General features: G+C 39.8%; 2 protein-coding genes across 3 annotated transcripts in view; both read right to left on the bottom strand.

Moving 5' to 3' along the window:
* MCCC2 (methylcrotonyl-CoA carboxylase subunit 2) overlaps positions 1 to 13114 on the bottom strand; it is a 61458-nt gene extending 48344 nt beyond the window's left edge. Inside the window, exons 1-4 of the mRNA XM_037032052.1 lie at positions 12815 to 13114; positions 7704 to 7770; positions 4563 to 4647; positions 2871 to 2972 (exon numbers count right to left, since the gene is read on the bottom strand). Coding sequence (XP_036887947.1) covers positions 2871 to 2972; positions 4563 to 4647; positions 7704 to 7770; positions 12815 to 12943 — 383 coding nt within the window. The 5' untranslated portion in view covers positions 12944 to 13114. The remainder of the gene's footprint in view (positions 1 to 2870; positions 2973 to 4562; positions 4648 to 7703; positions 7771 to 12814) is intronic.
* Positions 13115 to 15643: 2529 nt separating this feature from the next.
* The window catches only part of BDP1 (BDP1 general transcription factor IIIB subunit), a 109345-nt gene continuing 103114 nt past the window's right edge, over positions 15644 to 21874 (bottom strand). For both annotated transcript variants that reach the window (XM_037032431.1, XM_037032432.1), the window contains exon 39: positions 15644 to 18271. In XM_037032431.1, coding sequence (XP_036888326.1) covers positions 18140 to 18271 — 132 coding nt within the window. In that variant the 3' untranslated portion in view covers positions 15644 to 18139. The remainder of the gene's footprint in view (positions 18272 to 21874) is intronic.

Below are 21874 nucleotides of genomic sequence, written 5' to 3'. Positions count from 1 at the left end.
TTCTTAGGTAAGTCCCTTTAACATATCACAAAAAAAGGTCTCGGTGATGATGAACTACTTTAACTTGACCTTATCTGAGAAGCACTTTCTCTACTCTTCCATTCTAAATGAAAGCTTTGCTGGAGACAGTCATCTTGGATGTAGAAAATGATCACTTTTAACAAGAGTCATCAGTCCTACATTAGTAGTGGAAAACTAACAACCTAAGCCACATTTCATAATGGTTATTTGAACGAAAGGGTCCTAAAAAGATAGCAATAACAATAATGCCCCCTCCAAAATCCGTCTCAAGGGTGAGGAAATCCCTCATAATTAACCTTCTAGTGTCTTTTGAGGAAAGCAATTTGCAAAAATAAAAACTGACCCATCAAGACTAATTAGTTTTTCATGTTTTCAAAAGTTCTTCAACATTATTGCCATACGCTTTTCTATAAAACTAAAAAAAGTTTAAATGTAACATTCATCCTGCTTAAAGAAACAACAGATGCAATCTTTAAAACAGCGCATTAAAGCATGTATACTATATACTGAGTCATCAGTGGTACCCTGTCCACCAAACCAGGTTGTTGGGCACCTCAGCACCCAAGTCATACACAAGACGGGGTGGTGAACACAGATGGAGGGTTAAGGCAGCTGCTCAACACTGCCAGGGAACCTGAAGGTCGGGGGTTCCACTTGAAACCTGAGAGAACAGTGTGTTCTTCATAAAATTTAATCTTCTTTATATTCATGGCATTTTGTTATCTCACTTCATACTCTCTAGAGTTCTAACAGAGACACGTACTGAATCCCTGTTGAAAACAGAGAACCAGAACGAGCACTCGGCCTCAGCAGCGCTATGCTTCTCCTCTTAGGGTATGTGGCCAGCAGTGCGCACTGCAGCGTCACAGGGCTCCGCTCCTTGGAGCTTCCATTTCATTCCATAGGTCTGTGGATGAAAAAAGGGGGATTGGCGGGAAGTAACCTCACAGGGTGATCTGATCATCAATTCCTAAGTGGGCAGGTCATGGTGTGGAGTCACTGCTCAGGCCTATAACTTGTTAGTAAAAGGTTTACCTTTGCCTTAAGTAAACCCTGTCCATTGTTTCTGTGCATCTACCTTCAACTCTCCCGAAGACAGCACATGATCTGGTTCCCTATCCTGTTATCCAATCCCCACCTTGCTTCCTTCTCCCCCCTCCAAGTAATCTTCCTCAGTTCCCTCCTTAATTTCAAATGCAAAACTCATTCTGTGGAGCATTTGAGATCTTGCTCCCCAGCATGTATCATCAGTTTGGCTCAAATAAACTCTCAAAAATTTCTCTACAGGTCTGGACATTTTTTACATTGACAGTTCATACACATAAAGCCTTTTTCCACTACAATCAACATTTTAGAGAGTGGAATGCAAATTTTTCACATTAGCATTAAACAAACTAGACTTCAAAGGGAATTTCGGCCTAGGACATGGGGCCGGGCCATGACCCCACACCTCCAGAGCATGTTCACAGGTTGCTCGCCCTGGGTGAGCGTGCTGCACACAGAAAGCTTAAGTATCTCTGGTAATGCACAGAGGCAGGCTGTGAAGTCAGACAAAGCTAGGCTGAATTCTGGCTCTGCCACTTACTAGATACATGACCTTGGACAAGAGACACAGCCACTTTTACTGTTTATTAAAAGGTCACAGACATGTTACACAAGGAGAAATAAAATCGGTTCACAAAAATATTATATTGTACATCTACCGGTTTGCCTACACAGCACCTCTTATTTTGAGAACAGAACTAAACTTTCAGAAACTGGCTTCTTTTTAATCCATGTGGTTCAAGTGGGACTGACCCCAAAGCCCATCTTCAAAAATGGGCACAGGAGCCAGGCCTTTACACTCCGAGTCCACACTGCGACTGGGCAATGTGCTCCAGCCTCAGGCCTATCCCCCCAGGAGCTCTCCTCTACTACAGTGGCTGAGCTTATGGAATAGAAACCAGGAACACCCGGGGCCAGCTCCACAGTAATGGCCAACGGCTGCAGCTGCACCTCCCCTGCAGGCACAGAGCTCTGGCCAGGTAGAGGAACAGACCTAAGTAAGCAGGACCTGAATCAAATGTATCAGGCTCAGATCCCACTGTCTGAGGTCAAAGCCGAGCTTTGCCAGTGGCTTGATCGTGGGCAAGTTATTTAACGTTCTAAACCCCATTTCCTTATCTCAGAACAGTTGTAACAATAATAATACCCATCCTCAAGGAGCTGTGGTAAAGACTAAGACAACTAATCAGTAGGAAGTATCTATCACAGCCCCTGGCATGGTAACTCTGAAGAAAATGTGACATCATACATAAATATATACAAATACACCTAACACCTAAGCAGCCTAGATTCCCTAAGTCCACAGTGTCCTCAATATTAGCATTTGAAAAGAGATTACAGGGCCCCAGCCCAGAATTTGATTTAGTATCTCTTGGGAAACCTGATAATCTCCATTTCTAACACAGAACTGTGTGATTTCATCACACATTTAGGTGATGCTCATGCTACCTGGGGGCCGCACTTGGATGGCTGCTCCTCTAAGACAGTGGTTCTCACCCTGAATGTGAAGTGACTACCTGGCAAGCATGAGAAACCACACAAGCCATGTCCACACAAGGAGATTCTGATTAAGCAGAGAGGTCTGGATTGGATCCCTCAGGACCTTTGCTAGGGTTTTTTCCCTTCAATGTTTATCTCTAAAGCTCCACAAATGAATCTAATACACATCTGCATAGGAAGCCTTAGTCCTAAGTAATACCAATAGCATAAAATTTATACACCGATATGCAAAGCAGAGAGCGCTGGACGCCCGTGCCTTGTCACTCTTCCTGGCCCTCCACACTGAGTGTTAAGTACAAACTCACCCACACACTCTCCCAATGCCTGTAATGATGCCACCTGCGGGGACCTCCTCATTACCATACATCTGGTAACCTGCAAACTGGGATAATTCCAGAAATGGAGACCTAAGAGGAAGAAAGGATGCTGTTTAAATTGTTATTTTTAAGGCATATTTAAACAGTTACATATGGAAAAAGAAATATTTTTTAATTTAATGAGCCAATGTTTCAACTATGCATATTGTATATAATAATCTACAAAAAGAGTATCTAAAACAAAATCTTGTGTGAATATTTTTGGGATTTATGCGGAATAGCCATACAATAGAACACTAGGTACCTGTTTTAAAAAGATGTTTACAAATGTGTTTATTAATATAGAAAGAGCATAGCACCTAGAACTTAGGTAGCACTTACTCTGTGCCAGGCTCTCTTTTAGGACTCTCAGAAACCTAACTCTTTCACTAAGAACTACCTCCTCAGGTGGGTCCTACTACAACCCCCATTGACTGATGAGGACCGAAATAAGAGACCAAGTCACTTGTCTGAGTCACTAGTACGTGGCAGAGCTGGGTTTTAATAAGCAATCTGGGGTCAGGCTTTTCAGCAATGTTTTATCCTAGCTGTTACTTACTTAAATGTTCAAGATACAATGAGAAAAAAGGGGAAGTTAGAAAACCCAAATTTAGTATGACTCCATTTGTCTTTTAAAAACCTGTGTCTAATACACACATTAATGAAAACAGTCGAGGAGGATACATACTAGGTGTTAGCACTGTCCGTCTCTAGTCGGGTAGTGTGTGCCTGTCACAAGAAACACCTCCCTAAGCCAGCCCTCCAGGAGGCGCTGCTGGGTTCACTCTGCCCTGACAACACACCCAGAAGAGGACATTCTCATCGTCCCACTATCACCACCCGAGTCCAAGTCACCCTCACGTCTCCCCTGAATCATTGCACAGGCCTTCTGCCTGGTCTCAGTGCTCCCACCCTTGCTGCCCAGAGCCTTCTCACAACACAGCCGCCAGAATAACTCTTTTCAAAACAAGTCAAATAGATCATCGTAGTCTCCTGTTGAAAACCCCATAAAAGCCTCCCATTTCTTTCGGGGTGAGGGCCAAAATTCTTATCCTGGCCTACAAGATTTTATGGAATTTGACCCATTTCTACTGCTCTCCCTTCATATCCTCTACCCCAACCACACTGGCCTCCTGGCTCCGTGAGCGCATCAGCACACCCAGCACATTCCCACCTCAGGGCCTTTGTACCAGCCATTTCCTCTGCCTGCAACACTGCCCCCAGGTGTTTACAGGGTTCTCGCTCTTCACTCCTTCAAATCTTTGCTCAGCTGTCACCTACCCTAACCACCTTATTTAAAACTGCAATTGACCTTCATCTTCTTGTCCCTTACTCTAGTCTACCTTTTCTCCCCCCCGTGACAGTTACCATCTTCTAATATACTATAAAATATATGATGTTTACCATTTATTTTCAGTCTCCTTTCCTGCAGTGTCAACCCCTGTTGGGCAAGGACCTTTGTCTACTTGGTTCACTGATGTATCACCAGCACCTAGAACAGCGCCTGACACATAGTAGTCTCTCAATAAACACTTGTTGTTGAATCTTAAGAACCAGAATTTAAAATCATTTCTTCATAAAGCTGTCTAAAAAAGTCCCATGGAATAGAGAACCTGAGTTAGCACTTGAGTATATACCAACCCTGGGTCCAACAGACCATCGACTCTTTCTCTAGGTAGCAGTTTTCCTCTCGATGTGTGGCGTTCTCTGGCTTTCTGGCTACCTCCTATGATAAAAACAGGGTTCGATTAGACTGAAGGTCTCCATTCAACTTAATGCCAGAAAAACATGTAACAGTCAACATTCAGAGCTTTTCATTTTAATTTCATTTTACCGATTTGAAAGAGAGAGGCGAGGGGAGAAAGAGAAGACCATGGATTTGTTGTTCCACTTACTTGCACTTTCATGGGTTGGTGCTTGTATGCGCCCTGACCAGAGATGCAACCTGCAACTCTGCCATTATCGGGACAATGTCCCAATCAAGCTACCTGGTCAGGGCTTTTTTTTTTTTTTAAATATAGAGCTTTTAGAAGTTCAATGTATCCTATGAGAAAAGGCTAATTTTTCAGATCATTCACTGAATAAACTGCCAGTTTTCTGAAGTAAATAAGTAAATAGGCCCTTTAAAAAATCAGTCTGTCCCTATTACAATATTATTGACTATAACTATGTATGGCCTCAGATGGATACTAGATATTTTTTGGGAATCACCTCATAAGTTATATAAATACCTAAGCACTATGCTGTACACCTGAATCTAATATATATAATATTGAATGTCAACTGTAATTGACATTTTTTCATTTAAAAAACAGAGATAAAAAATAAACTAAAATCAGTCTATCCCTGATTTCACAGCATATTATACATTTTCTTAATTCGCTAGTACATACTTAAAGAAATGACAGTACTTTCTCTGCAACTCATGCACAGCAAACGCGGCCTCAACTCCAGTCATGAAATGCCTACCACAAACACCTAGCCCTGCGCCCCATGAAATCTGAAATCCTCCTGCCTTCACCTACCCCAGGTAAAAAGCACCGTTTCAGCAGTGACCTCCCTCCATGCTATCACAGCAAAACTTTTCTGCCGGCGCCATGAGCAACCCAAGAGGTTTTAGGCCGCCTCCAAATAGGACAGAGTTGCAAGCCTTCCTTATGTAGCAATGGCAAAGTCCCCTTTCGTTAGTCTCTTGACTCAAAGATTGCCTTTGGTGTTTCCTGATGTTGTTCTAGACAAAGAAAAGAAAAATTACTTAAGAGTCTGCTGAGGCTGCTTGAGGTGAGAGGCGCACCAGGCCTCACCTGGCTGGAGGGCTGCTTGGCCCCAGGTTCAGGAATATCAATACCACACTCTGCAAACCAAGGCCATGGAGGAGAAGGATCAAACTGTCCTTTAAGGTGCTTATTTTCACTGTTGCACAAGAATTTCATCTTAGCATACTTTTTATGTAATGAAATGTTCAGCTATTTAAGAAAGCTATTTCTTGGTTTCTTTAAGTGAAAAAAAAGTTCATATCTATTTCAAACAAGCTTCCAAGTATAGCCTTATTTTTAAAACCAGGACTCCTTCCTGGATGTAGAAGAATTTTTTTTCTAAAGAGATGGATGTCATATTTTTAAGATTAAACTTCTCTTAAGGTTACAAAGAAAGTAATATCACACATCCACTGTTTTAAAATGAAAATAATTCTGAGAGGGAAAGATTTAATTACAAAATAGTGCACTTCAGTCAAATCACTTTCTTCCTTTCTCCCAACCATAAGGAACGCAGAGTTCCCTACTGGGGTGAATGTAGAGATAGGGGAGGGAGTTGGGGGTGGGGGCAGGAAGTGATGGGTGTGGGGAGGGGATACCGAGGAGCAGAAGAAACTTCTGGGAAGGACACATTCATTATGCTGAGTGTGGTGATGGTTTCATAATGTATACATGTCAAAACTCCAACTGTATTCTTTAAAGTATGTGGCTCACTGTATGTACGTTATACCTTCATAAAGCTGTTTAAAAATAAATAGTAAAAGAAAAATGAATCTGAAGTACGACAAGGAAGGCCAGGGTTTGGTGAGGGTCTTTGGAAAGTCAGGTGGACACAAGGGCCACTAAGGGTCAGCTGAGGAAGGGACAGCAGGGGAGGATGGGGTGACAATGAGGAGGAAATGTTTTAGTGCTTAAGATATCACTCTTTCTTAATTCTGCAACAACTAGTGAACAACTTGTGAATTCTGGTTTCATTAAGGAAAACTGAAAAGAGAGCTATCCTGACACAGATTCTCAGATCACAGAATAAGCTCCTCTGGAATTTAAACTGGCCTTGAATATATGGACCACAAATATCATGAAACAGCGTATTAGTTTTCCAAAAACTATTCTTAAATATTCTGTGTTAATTATCTCACTCCCACATAATCAGAGCCAGAAAAGTCTGTTTCCTTCACTCTCATTTACCATATTGCATCACTTCTAAGACATACATTTTGTTCATATTTTAAGATCCCTGAGATTAGGAAACATTTTACAATTTACAGCATCTTTCTGTCGCTGTCACCAGGGGGCGATCACAACACAGCTATCAGCCTCTGCTTTCACAGTGTGATACTGTAACTGAAATAAAAACCTTTAAGAGGCAACAGTTTGACAATTGATGAATTTGAATTCCTGCTTTTCCCCAAACAGTGGTTATATGAGCAGAAAAACTAAGAAAGTAATAGGAAAAAAATGTCTGCATTCAGTCTTGAAGAGTCAAAAGCTTAATGCTACTAGTTTTTCCTAAAGCCTGTAACTACAAAGGGACATCTTAATTGAAACTGTGAAAAATAATATAAATGGAGCCACTTCAAAATGGAGTCAGAGCTGCCATCTCAGACAAACTGCCATGCATATCTTATCCCTCAAGCCTTTGGAATATTAAAACTCGGCAAGATGACCTCTGCGCTGGGCCTAAAGTAGCACTGTGTTCAGAGCAACTATTTGCAAAGCTATCAGGAAAGCAGGCATGACTCTGGACTGAAAATTAAAGACATCCTTTAGACTTACCATCACTATGTTAGCTTACCTACAGAAGTTCCTTCCTCAGCTTACGAACATCCAAAAATTCCTCCATTTTCTATTCATGTCATTATTCCCTTTAACTTTCTCACAAGTACCCTGGTCTTCACGCCTAACTGGAACAATGGGTTTTGACCTGAATCAGTGCTTCCAGAATAGCTATTCTTTTGGATCTCAGGTAAATGCTTGTTGCCTGTTACTTTGGCCTTTTATTTTTAGGTTAAAAACTGTACTTTACCTAGTCTTATTTTCTGTGCTCGTTCATGGAGTTGATTTACTAGTGCTTTCATCTGTTCATAGTTTTCCTAAAACAGAAACAAAGAAAGAAATATTAGAAAGCAATTACCTTTCTTGCCAAAACATGGGTTAAGAAAAATGTCACGTGCCAACGTCACGTGGCGTCCACACTGGGCCGCCCCATCCACAGAGTTTCCATGCTAGGCCAGTCCACTGTACGGGAAGATTGATTCCCGCCCACAGCTTCGCTCAAGCTCTTCACGACCACCACGCCACTCCGATCCATCTACCCAAATCGTGCCCCCTTTTAAAGCCTAAGGCTGTTCCATCTCAAAGCCACATCATTCTGGTCACTCCCACTCATTTCAACGTCTTTCCTTCTTAAACATCTACTAAACTTAATTGATCTCTGTTTGTTTTTCTAGTTTAAGAACTATAAGCCATATGTTCCTTAATTTTTAAGAATTAGAATGAAAAAAAAAGAATTAGAATGACATCTTATTTTTTTCTGCCCTGCCTATAACTATTCTGAGGAAAGTCTAATCAATACAGAAATCCTTGATAACTGACTAATTATACTTAAAAACAGAGCCAAGGGGAAAAAGTGGACTCTATTTTACGTGCAAAAAGAAACAAAACTGTTTGCATATGTTCAGAAATTTTCTAGAGTCATATATGAGAATCTATAAACAGTGAGAAGTGAAAAAGGCAGAGGGACTAACTTTTCACCCTTCTTTTTAAGTTCTGTTGCATCAGAACACTATTTCAAAACAATACTTCCTTAGCTAATTATTTTTGAAAATTCAATTTATCCTGCTAACACATTTTGTGCTCCACAATGTGATGAATATATCTGGTGACTTAATTCCCTTTCTGTGATACAATGCTAAGCAGCTACCCAGCTGTTCAAAATCTGAAGAATTTACAGTCTTTATGATACTGCTCCATTAGCTCCTATTTTCATCAGCTCTGACAGTCCCTCCCATGAGGTCATGGAACAATCCCACTTGGCTAATTCCTGAACAAGTCCATCCAGTCACTGCGACACACTCAACAGCACTACAAAAGGAGGAAACAGACAAGTTGCATCATAGCAAATTAAAGAGGGGGGGTTTCACTAACACGTTCAGCCACACTTTGGTGCAGTTTGTTGTCACTGTTGTTGACTTTCTTTCATGGAAATTATTAAACACATAGAAAAGCAAAAGACTAGTGTAATGAAATGGACCCAATGCACTCTGACAATCATCTACATACAGCCAAAAAATGTTTCCTGTATAGACCCCACCCCAAATTATTTTGAAGAAAATCCTAGACATAACATCTAATCTGTATTTCCAAGTCTCCAAAAGATAAGGACCACTATCGCCTCTCAATAAGTTGTCAATATCCTCAAATATCCAATTAGTGAAGACAATGTCCCAACTGTCAGATGTTTGTTTTTTACAGATTATTTGAATAGGATCCCATGGGAGATCCATATACCCACAATTGGCTGATGTACTTCTCAAGTCTTTTCTGAAATATAAATTCTACCATCTTTTTTGTCCTAAAATGCTCTGTCTGGCCCAGAGAGTTTTCCATGGGACAAACAGAACATTTCAAGACAACAAAGATGTGCTAAATGCATCCCCACAGTGTCTTCTAGCAAGTTCTTCCCTTGTACGTCATCCAGAGGCTTATGGAATTCTGATGTGCCTTCAGTTTCTTATTCTTTCTCCCTACCCCCACCTCCCTCCTGCCTCCTACCTGCCAGTCTCCTGCCAGCTTTGCACACCAGGCACCAAAGCTCAGAACAGCTCACAGAGAACGCCTGAGCTCACAGAGAAAACAAGCAAGCCTCTATTCAAAGTGTGCGTTAATCCCAGTACAACTGCTGCAGTCAATGATGTCGCCCGATTTAGAACAGCAACAATCAAAGCTAAAGCTGGTTCTGAAAGAAATCTTCCCACCCCGAACCCCCCCCCCCAAGCTAGCCTCCCATTAAAAAGTAAAGAAAACTGTCACTACCAAGCCTTTCTGAAGCACACAGTGCTGGAAGAAGTGAGAGCAGACGGTATGTGTTACCGGTCTAACGTGAGTGATTAGGAAAGTTAGACAGGGAGAAACTGGATTGTGGTCGAGGCCCCTAGGTACCATCTCCACCCAAAGCATGGCTTTTTTTTTTTTTAAGATTTTATTTACTTATCTTTAGAAAGGAAGGGAAGGAGAGAAATATCAATGTATGGTTGCCTGTCATGAGTCCCCTGCTGGGAACTGGCCTGCAATCCAGGCATGTGCCCTGACTGGGAAGCATGGCTTTATCTTTTGTTCCCTGTTTATGGGTTTTTTGCATCAAAGTTTACTACTTGTAGCTGGAGGTGTCAGGAGATATGGGTGCCCCTAAATGAACTCCTTTAACATCCAACACAACAACACACCCAAACCCCCCATGCTATCTGTTACAGTCAGCAGACAGTGTTTATCCACGTCCACGCTTCCCCTCGACCTTGATGATGGAATCCCAATTTTACCCAAGGTGACAGCAAGCCCAGCTGGAAAAGTAACATATCCTGGCCTTTTTATGTAGACAGGTGTGGCTCTGTGACTAAATTCTAACCAATGAAATACAGGCAGAAAGTATGACTTCTAGAAAGGCTCCTTAAAAAGAGGACAAGCAGATGAGGGTGTCCTTTTGGAACTCAGACATAATAGCTGGAACTTAAGCAATAATCTTAGACCATGAAGTAAACTGCATTACTTGTTCAAAATTCTTCCTTCCCTTCCACCCTTGCCAAGGTCCACTGTGAGATTATACTTTCCCAACCCACATTCCATGAGTCTGTCCATAGTTACTTGCTTTATTCAGTGGAATGTGGGCAAATGTGATAGTTACCAACTGCGAGCAGAGGTTTTAAGAGTAGCAAAGGGCTTCCACACCCTCCTCTTCTGCACTGGCCTTCCATTATGAGGAAGCATTCCCCCAGTGGAATGCTGCCCCTTCGGTCGGGGTCCTGGAATAAGAACCAATTAGAACAGACCTGAATCTCAAGCACTGCTTAGACCAGAACTGCTGCATCCAACCCACAGATCCAAAACCAAAAAGAAACCTTGTTATTTTGGACACTGACATCTTGGGGTTGTCTGCTACACAGCATTACTGAAACAAAAGGTCATCATGAGATGACCTTGAGGACAGAAGTAAAAGGGTTTATTACAGGCACTGGTCTAAGCAGTCACTAACTATACTGATAAGCCTATAAGATATCCACAATTATTAACGTTACTATACAGTTGAGCTCACTGAGGAGCGAAGAGGCTAAGAATACATCTGCCAATCACTCAGCCAACAGGTAGCACAGTGAGGATTTAAACCAGGGGTCACTAGCTCCAGAACCTTGACCTTAAACCAACACACTTTAAGTGCCTCTTCTGCCCACTGACAGGGCCACTGTTAATACTTGACCGTATTTCCCTCCAGGTTTTTTCTCCCCAGTGGAAATACACTGTTAGTTTGTAATATACATGAAATACAGACCAGTGCTGTTTCCACCACGCCACAGCTTCTTCCCTATTCTGATTTCTGGCATGTAGACTGGACCAGAACTTAAAACATTCGACACAGAGAAAGAAGTTACATTCTCAAGCCCATACTCCCTAACCCATAGCGAACAGCCACTGTCAAGAAAATAGGCCCAGACCTCATGTCAAAAATGGGGCAGCCCAGGAAGCTCCGGGCCCTCAATCTTCAACAGAGACACCACAAAATAACCAAAAACAGGTTAAAATAACCCTATAGGAGCTCTGGAAAAACAGTCAAAGGCCTACAGGAACTGAGAGAAAACCAGCCAAGCAGCAGCCATATTCAAAAAGGTAGGAAACCCATCCTCGATAATAATGCCACACTGATGCTTCTGCCGTGTCCATGGAATCATGTCACTTCTCTCCGTTAATATCTTAGCACACAGCCTATGAAATGAATCTAAATGTGTCTTCTGTGTGCAAGGCCTCGCTTTATTCCTCTGCCCCCTGAATTCCACACCCTAGCCATGACTGCAAGTTCTCACACTCACTATACATTTTTCACAACTTTGTACCCAGGTTCTAGGAACTCCCTTAGTTTCTTCAGTCTGGCCTCTCATCCTCTACTCTGAGCCTGGCCAGCTCTTCCCCACTGTCAACATCCAAGACTCATTCTTTCCTGTACACAGCTTTTTGTAGCCACCTTGTCAAACTTTAAACACCACTTATCATAATGCATTCTAGTTATCGCCTTTTTTGTCCATCTTCCCCCCAAAATTATGATTCCATCCCATCTGTACCAAAAACATAAAATTGTGCCCAGACCACAGTAATCACTTAATGTTTTGGAATTAAATATCCTCTCCTGACCCCAGGAAACCTAAAGACTTTGGGAAGCCTCTCATAGGATATTGTTTGTCTCAGCCTGCTGGTTTTCTTTCAATTTTCTTGTTTTCCCAAAGGCATGAATTTTTTTAAGTGTCTTTTCTGAAAAGTTATCTGCACAACTTAAATGTTACGTGTATAAGCTTTGAAACCATGGGATAGAATAAAATTTTCCAGCTCTGAGATTTTAGAATCTGCGAGCGTTTGTTTGTTTGTTTGTTTTTTGACCCTGTAATAGCTCCCAGTTCCAAGAAAAGCCATTCGGAGATACCATGGGATGGAATGTTTTCTACTAACATGACCAACTATTTTAACTTCAGTCTGAGAAATACAACTCCCAAGGTGAGTCGTCCTAGGCCATAGGTTCCCAAACCTGGCTGCTGCCACGCCCCCAGAACTTCATTAACCGTGTAAACACCAGGACCCCACCCTAGAGGCCCAAAAGATCCAGGGTGAAAAAAAAAACGAAAAAAAAAAAAAACAGTGACAATGCTCAAAGTAGACTAAAATGTATTTGATTGGGATTTTTTTCAATCTTCAAGACCTATTAGTTCGTCCCAGAGTCATGACTGAGGCTCCAGAGAAAAGCACAGTAGCTGTTAAAGTGTGTCCACCTGTTTCCCAGGCCGGCCAGCACCTGGTTCCGCAGGCCCGGCACTGGAGAACGGGTCAAAGAGAAAATCACAGACTCCGCCCAGGGGCTCCCAGGCTGGTCACCCAGCCTACCTGGTAGAGGGCTGAGCTCGCGTCTGGCTGGGTGCCCAGCGTGGCCACCGAGTCCCGGTGATAGGTGCGCAACCCTGGGGCAGAAGCGCGTGCACACTGCCATGCGGCTAACCTCCGGGTGACCCACATGGCAGCGGGCACAGAGCGACGGAGGCACACGAGAGAGCTGCCCACCCTGAATGGTGCTGTTTCCTCTCCCTTCCCCACTTCTCCTCGCGGCTCAGCTCGGGTTCTTGCAGGCCCCCAAAGCCTGAAACAACCCAGAGCTTCCGGTGAGCCGGGGTACGTTCCTGAGCCCGAGGCCCGCGATTCGTAGGCACTACGCACCACGCCCTCCACACATCCAATAAGGGATAGAGGCGCAGCCCCGAGAGACCTTGTCCCATCTCGATCCCAGAAGCGATCCCGGAAGCGCTGGAAGCCCCGGGGCGGAGCGATCCTTTCCTGGCCGTCCTGCTTCTTCAGGCGCTGTTAGTAATGTCATTAAATTCGTTGGGCTTGGGCTCGTTTACTTTCTATTGTGTTTTCCTCATCCTCTGCTAATAAAAAGGGAATTTCAAGGCTTGAAAAGGCTTATTTTTCTATGTGAACTGGAAACATTTTAAGTTGCCCTACGAAAACTCTTTAGAGGATACATTCATTCAGCAAAAAATTTCAATGACTTCTGTGTCAGGTGCTCTTCTGGCACTGGGGTAACAGTGCAGAAAAAAGCGCCATCTTTTGTAATGTGGGAAGATCATAACAAGTAAGCAAAAATAAAAATTCTAATAGTGATAATTGCTACTTGGATGTACTATTGGGTTGACCAAAAATGGTCAGATTGTATTTTGACAAATTTGTAATGGTCAAATTTCAGATTGTATTGTGACAGCTTTCATATCTGTGTGCATTTTTAAAAACTGGTCAAAATTGGTGAATTTTCGTATGGCCATTTTAATAATGAAGGTGGAAGAAAATAAGCAATATTTTCAACATATTATGCTTTATTACTTCAAGACAGGTAAAAACGCAATTGAAATGCAAAAAAAAGATTTGTGCAATGTATGGAAGAGGTGCTGTGAATGAACATGTCAAAAGTGGTTTGCAAAGTTTCGTGCTGGAGATTTCTCACTGGACAATGTTCCACATTGGGTAGGGTAGTTGAAGTTGATTGCAATCAAATAGAGACATTAACTTGAGAACAATCAACATTATATCATGGGAGAGAGCTGACCGACTCAAAATATCCAAATCAATCAAGTTATTAGTGAAAATGAAAAATGTCTTTTACAGAAAAACCATCAGGTTTACTTTTTTGCCAACCCAATATAATTTAATGTATTTTAAAACTTCGCCTATAACGGATCTGGGCTTCCTCACAATCCCTGGCACAATGAAGAAAAAATTACGTAATCCATTTAAGTCTTTCATATAATTTTTGTATACAGTATTAGGTAAGGGTTCAACTTTATTCTTTTGTATGAGATATCGAATTTCCTTAACACCATTGTTGAAATAACTGTCATTTCCCCCCATTGAACAGTCTTGGCTCTCCTATCAAAAATCATTTGACCATACTAAGTTTTATATTCTATTGCATTGGCCTATGTGTCTGTCTTTATGCCAGTACCACATGGTTGTGACTACTGTAGATATGTAGTAAGTTTTGAAATAAGTGTGAGTGTTCAACATAGTACTGGAAGTTCTAGTCAAAGCAGAACAAAGCAGTTCTAGAACAAAGACTGCTTTGTTCTTTTTCGCTTTTTCTTCATTAGGGATCCCTTGAGATTCTATATTAATGTTAGGATCAGTTTTTCTACTTTGGCAGAAAATACCATCAGGATTTTGATAATAATTGCATTAAATCTATTGATTGCACTGGGTAGTACTGACATCTTAACAATCTTGTCTTCCAATCTGTGAACAAGGGATGTGTTTCCATTTATTTATGTCTTGATTTCTTTCAGCAATGTTTTGTGGTTTTCATTGTGCAAGGCTTTCACTTCTGTGGTTAATTTCTATTTTTTATATTTTACTTGTAGAATGCTGTCGTAAATGGAATTGTTTTTGTGATTTTCTTTTCAGCTTGTTATTAGTGTATAGAAATGCAACTGATTTTTGTGTGTTGACTTTCTGTCTTGCTACTTTACTGAATTCATGTATTAGTTCTAAGAGATCTTTTTGTGGGGAATCTCTAGGGTTTTCTACATGTATCATCTGTGAACAGAGATAATTTTACTTCTTTCTTTCCAATTTCGATGCCATTTATTTCTTATTTTGCCTAATTGCTTTGACTAGAACTTCCAGTACTATGTTGAACAGAAGTAGCAAAAGTGGACATTCTTACCTTGTTCCGATGAACCTTGTTCCAATGTCCGAAGAACATTCCCCAGAAGGGAAAGAAATGAGTTTCATATTTAAAAGGCCCATGAACTGCCCAACAGCATGAATGTAGGGACAGGAAATTGGCAAGCTTACACCAAGGCTCATTATTGTGCAGAATACCAGGATCAAAAAATATATAAATAGGCAAGCCACAAACTTAGGCGTTAAGAAATGAAACGTTGCTTATTTTGGTTAACATTAATACTATGTATTATGGGATATAAATAATCTCAAGATGATTTAAAGTATACTGTAGGATACGCAAATACTCTAGGATATGCCATTTTATATAAGGACTTGAACATCCTCAGATTTTGGTACCCACAGTGGGGTCCTGGAAACAATCCCCACTAATACCAAGGGATGACTATACTGTATTTTTGTGGAAAGAAGAAAGTAAGTATAAGCTTACATGAAAAACTACTTGTTTAACATTAAGAAAAGGACACAACAGAAATAGTATAAAATAACATTTATTTACATAATTTATATCTGTAGAACATAACTGCTTTCTTTAAAACAAGAAAATTTACAAGTGACATATTGCTTTTTTTGTCAAAGACTTCTTCAAGCAAGATAGTATGTACACATTGTCACTTCTATTTCAAATAATATAGTGGTAAACAATGGATATTCATATTTTTATCTGTGCCTCAAACATTTACCAACAAATTAGGCTCTTAAACTGTAATGTTAACCATTTGCTAAGATGTACATGTTCAGGAGGAAAGTCAAGAAAAAATAAAGGCTTTTAATTATATTTCCTTTAAGATTCATAAAATACAAATTTTTCCCAACATCATCTTTACATGAAAAGATTAAATACAGGTCTGAACAAGTCCTTCCACCTTAAAAGGTAAATAAATACAATGATTAAGTTTCTCTTTCTCCAAGATTAGTTTTAAAGATATAATAGTAGGGTAATTTGGCTAGGTGACATCTCTAATAAAATAAATGCCCCCCAAATAAAATTATTTATACAGTAAAAAGTTACAACTCTCATAAAATTAATTCACTGTAGGTGTACAAGAGACCAACACTAACAAAGTTAAAACATGAATATTATACAAGAGATAAAATAATAGTTTAATTGTGGCAACCTAATACCCAAATCAACATTAATCAAATGAAAGAAACCTTTTCAGAATGAGTTGTTTAAAAATTTATAAAAACAGGACATTAAAATAGCAACGTGATTTACTAGCATGATTTTTGTGAGCACATGAAATAAACAAATGCATGCCTATAGAGAATTTCCACTCACGATTTATAGATCCTCCTTTATGGCAAAAAAAAAAAAAGTTAAATTTCACTGAAAGAAAATGAAGAACAAATGCTCTAATATCAATTCTTTTAATAAATTATGATTACTGCTGTACTTCCTCCTGAGCCATATCCTGTTTTATTAATGAACCTGAAAATTGTCACTATTTTATTCAATATACAATTATGTAGATATTAAAAATCTCTTCCCTTTGAAATACTGATCATTCCATAATGCAATCAATAGTTTTGTTAGGCACAACTACAACTTCAATGACAAATATCTCATAGATAAAGACGTCAGCACCTTAAGGTAAGAAATTTACTGTCTCACGTAGAGAGTCAAACTAAAAGCGAAAGCCAGCCACATCCATCATTTACGTGCTGTCTGCGGATGTTTTCAACTCAAATGGCAGAACTGAGTAGTTGCCATTGAGTAGTTTCATCGGCCCATAAACTGAAAAATATTTTGCAAAAAGTGTTTCTGACTCCCGACTTAATGTATTAATATTATCAACTGAGGATAAATCTGCTCTTTGAGAAGTTTAATTTGAACCACACCAAAGATTTGCTTGTGTGAATAACAGATTACATATGTAAATTACAAAAACAAATAACCTAAAATTCATAATCACTGAATTAACAGTCTTATTGTTACTACTTATTTTCTGTTTTTAATGTCATACTTATGTTCTGTACTTAAAAGCCTAAGTGTTCCTTAAGCAGAATTTGATGGGGGGAAACTATCGAGAAACCAGTTTTTAAAAACAAGGAATGTATGTGTGTGTATGTATGTAATGGAAACTGGTTTTGTATGAAAAGTCGCCTCATCATTGAAGGTAAGGTTTTTTTTTCCCCATACAAATCCTGAGATTATCCAAAAAATAAGAAAAAAACAAAATATTCACAGTACAAAGTCAATATACTAAATCTATGAGAAAAATGTATTCAAAACATATACACTATCCAAATACTTTTAGTTATATCACTTTCAACAGCTTTAAAATTAAAGAGGGAAAGGAGACAAACAAAAGTGTTATCGCCTTCTTTACCCATATTCTGAGGGGTGAAAATAATTAAAACTGAATATTCTTTTAAATAAAAAATTTAAAAATAAATAAGCTTTGTGATGTTTCATCTTTATAAATAAATTTAAATACTAGTTCTTCAATTAGGACTAAAGTTAACATGAATTAGAAAAATACATATTTCTCAGTCAAATAGCTGATAATAGAAAAATTTTTAACAATTTACTTTCATATGCTTAGAGGCAAGTGAAAACACCTTAATCACCCAAAGAAAAACTAAACAAACCCTTCACAAAAGTAGTCTGCTAAATGTTAAATACAATCTACCTCCAAATATGTAAGCACTGTGATTTATACAGAGATATTTATCAACTCATGACATTCCAAAATGTCCATGTGTTTTCAGTACAGGAAGAGTCAAAATGTAAACAAGAGTTGCTATTTTTGACAAAGCAATCTTAAATACTTGGTATTTCCAAAATGCTGAATTAATCAGAATGAAGGGAACCTCAGCAATGTGTCCCACTGATCATATAAAAAACTTCAAATCAAGCTCAAACTTCAAATCAATATAAAGAAAAACAGACATGATGCTTTTTTCTAAATACAGTTCAATTGATATAATTGACTCTGGAAATTCTAGACTTAAAGAAAAACAACAATGAAACTTTCATTCTGTTTCATCCACTTCAATAAAGATATCATTAAAGAAATACTCAGAGATTGTGGATGACTCTTCTTCGAGTGCCTGGTTTTGGGCACTTTTACGTTCTTCTTTCGGTAAAGAACAATCACAGGAAACCTAAAAAAGGTAATAAAAATAAGTATGCAATATAACATTTATTACTGGTAGTGGTAGTATAAATTGATATGTTTGACAAGCCATAACGATATATATTAAGAGCTTTAAATATGTCCATACCCACTTCTATGGTATTATATTAAGGAAATAACCCTAAACATACAGTTTTATGAATAAGATAATCTTTGTAGCATTAACTATAAAAAAAATTGGAATCAACAAATGTACAACACTAAACATGTTGAGCTTAATTGTAGTATATCCCTGATCCATTACATCACTCTAATTTCCATGAAAAAAATTTAACATAATAGAAAAAATATTACTTAGCATATAATGAAAACATTTTACTAGACAATATAAAAATAAACCCCTAAACATAACAGTACCCAATGGAATCATCAGAAATAAAAGCAATCCTATCAAAAATTACCATGCCTATAAACCTAAAAGAAATTAAGACAGCAAAGTACTGGCACAGAAACAGACATGTATATCAATTAAATAGAAGACCAGAAATATCCCCAACACATGCATGGAAATAAAGTATCTGATACAAATAATGCTTCCAAAGAGAAAATGAGAAAAGATGAATTATTCAATACATGATGGTGGACAACTGTATAACCATCTCAGAATTAAACATGTTAGGCCTATACCTCACCAAAATAAATTCTACCTGAAATCAAAAGATTTCAACATGAAAACATTTTTTAAAAAATCTACTATAAAATACCATGGGAAAAACTTTTAGAATCCTGGAGTGAGGGAAAGGGGATATCTTTTTTAAATGACAGGAAATCAAAAGCCATAAATTATTGAGAAATTCATCTACATAAAAATAAAAAATTTCTGCATAGAAAAAGCTACCATACACAAAATCAAAAAACAAATGACATATAGGGATAAAAAGTACCTGCAACTTATATTGCAAAGGGTTTTCCTTAATACAATAAGAAGTTCTACACATCAGTATGAAAAAGACTATTAACCCAACTCTTTATAAAGGCAAATGGTATGAACAGATGGTTCACAGAAAAAGCATAAATGATCTCTGGCTGATGTGGCTCAGTGGATTGAGCACCAGCCTGCAAACTAGAAGGTCACAGGTTCAATTCCCAGTAAGGACATGTACCTGGGTTGTAGGCTGGGTCCCAAGTTAAGGGTGTGTGAAAGGCAACAGAGCCATCTCACACATATTTCTCTCCCTCTTTAAAAAAAAAAGAAAAATCATACATGATTCAAATACAGGAAGAGATGTTCAACCTCACTCATACACACTCATTAAATCCATGAAGAATAATAAAAGTAAAAAAAAGTGTTAATATGTTCATATGAGGAAAGGCTCTCACATTTACTGCTGATAAGAACAGGAACTAAGCCCTAGCTGGGTAGCTCAGCTGGAGTCATACACGAAGGTTGTGGGTTCAATCCCCAATCAAGGCACATTCAAGCATCAACCAATGAATGTATAAATAAGTGGAATAACAAAGACTTCCGCCAAGACGGAGGCATAGGTGGATACACTGGGCCTTCTCCCACAACCAAGTTTGAATACAACCAAGGTTTGGAGAACAAAGACACAGCCAAAAAACAGAAAATTGAGTTATACGGAAGTCGGACAACGAACCGTTCAACAGGGACGGTAAGAGGGGCGGAGCCAGCAGCGGAGCAGGGTCAGGCAGGAAAGATCCCCAGACCTAGGCACGCAGGCAGCCCAGACCCAGTCAGGGTGTGGGGCAGACTGACCGCGGTCACACATTCGCGCACAGTGAGAGGGACCACGCAGGCCCCAGGGGGCGAGGGCTGACGGCAGTGGCACACTCGAGTGCAGTGGGATGAAACGCATGGGCCCCGTGACAGTGGCAGCTGCAGCACCTGTGGGGGCCAAGGCAGGAGACGGCAGAGGGACGCCATTGCTCCTCTTTGACCCCGCCCCCACATACAGCATCACAACCCAGCAACTGAGTTGCCCTGCTCTGGTGAACACCTAGGGCTCCGATCCTGCTATGGAACAGGCAGGAACAGCCCAAAAGATGGCACAGGAAGAACTCAAAGTCCCAGAGCCGATAACTCTAAGCGACCAAGAAATTGCCAGCCTCTCAGAAGGACAATTCAAGACACTGTTTATCAGGATGCTCACAGAACTGGTTGATTATAGTCACAAATTAGAGGAACATATGAAGGCTAAACTGATTGAAATAAATGGAGATGTCCAGGAAACCACTAGCGATGGAAAGGAAACTGGGACTCAAATCAATGGAATAGACCAGAAGGAAGAACAAAACATCCAACCAGAAAGAATGAAGAAATGAGAATTCAAAAAAATGAGGAGAGGCTTAGGAACCTTCAGGACATCTTTAAACGTTCCAACATCCGGATTATAGGGGTACCAGAAGGGGGAAAGAAACAGCCATGAGTGGAAAACTTATTTGAACAAATAATAAAGGAGAACTTCCCCAGTCTGGCAAAGGAAATAGACTTCCAGGAAATCCAGGAAGCTCAGAGAGTCCCAAAGAAGTTGGACCCAAGAAGGAACACACCAAGGCACATCATAATTACATTAGCCAAGACTAAAATGAAGGAGAGAATCCTAGAAGCAGCAAGAGATAAGGGGACAGTCACCTACAAAGGAGTACCCATCAGACTGTCAGCTGATTTCTCAAAAGAGACCTTACAGGCAAGAAGAGGCTGGAAAGAAGTATTCCAACTCATGAAATCCAAAGACCTACAGGCAAGATTGCTTTACCCAGCAAAACTTTCATTTAGAATGGAAGGACAGATAAAGTGCTTCTCAGACAAGGTCAAGTTCAAGGAGTTCATCATCACCAAGGCCTTATTATATGAAATGCTAAAGGGACTAATATAAGAAAAAGAAGATGAAAAATATGAACAGTGAAAGGACAGCAAACTCGCAGTTATTAACAACCACACCTAAAACAAAAGCAAACCAAGAGGACAGCTAGATCAGGAGTGGAACCATAGAAATGAAGAACGCATGGAGGGTTAGCAACAGGGGAGTGGGAGGAGGAGAAGGGGGGAGAAGGTACAGAAAGTAGCATAGATGGTAGGTAGAAAATAGATAAGGGGGAGGGCAAGAATAGTGGGGGAAATATAGAATCTAAATAACTTGAGACACATGGTTATAAACTAAGGGGGGGAAAAAGGTGGGGGAGGGAGTGTGTGGGTGGAGGGGAATGACGGGGGGGAATAGAACAACTGTAATGGTATAATCCATAAAATATATTTAAAAAAAATAAGTGGAACAACAAATATTTCAATAAAAGTTAAAAATTAGGACTTCCGGCCAAGATGGAGGTATAGGTAGAGGCACTTTGCCTACTCACACAACCAAAACGAGGACAACAACAAATTTAAAAACAAAAAACAACCAGAAGTTCCAGAAAATCAAACAGTAAGGAAGTCCAACAATGAAGGAGTTAAAGAAGAAACATTCATGGAGACCAGTAGAAGGAGTTGAGATGGGCAGCTGGGGCAGGGAGGACATGCAGCAAGGCAGCAGCTGGAAGACTGGGTGGGCAAGGAGGCAGCTGGCAAACCTACACTTGCATGCAGATACACTGGGCAGAAAAACTGGGGAGG

Source organism: Sturnira hondurensis, unplaced genomic scaffold (genome assembly GCF_014824575.4).
Source record: "Sturnira hondurensis isolate 20B ecotype Veracruz unplaced genomic scaffold, ASM1482457v3 Scaffold0021354, whole genome shotgun sequence".
In the NCBI taxonomy this organism is placed as follows: domain Eukaryota; kingdom Metazoa; phylum Chordata; class Mammalia; order Chiroptera; family Phyllostomidae; genus Sturnira; species Sturnira hondurensis.
This window is presented reverse-complemented; position numbering and strand designations above follow the sequence as displayed.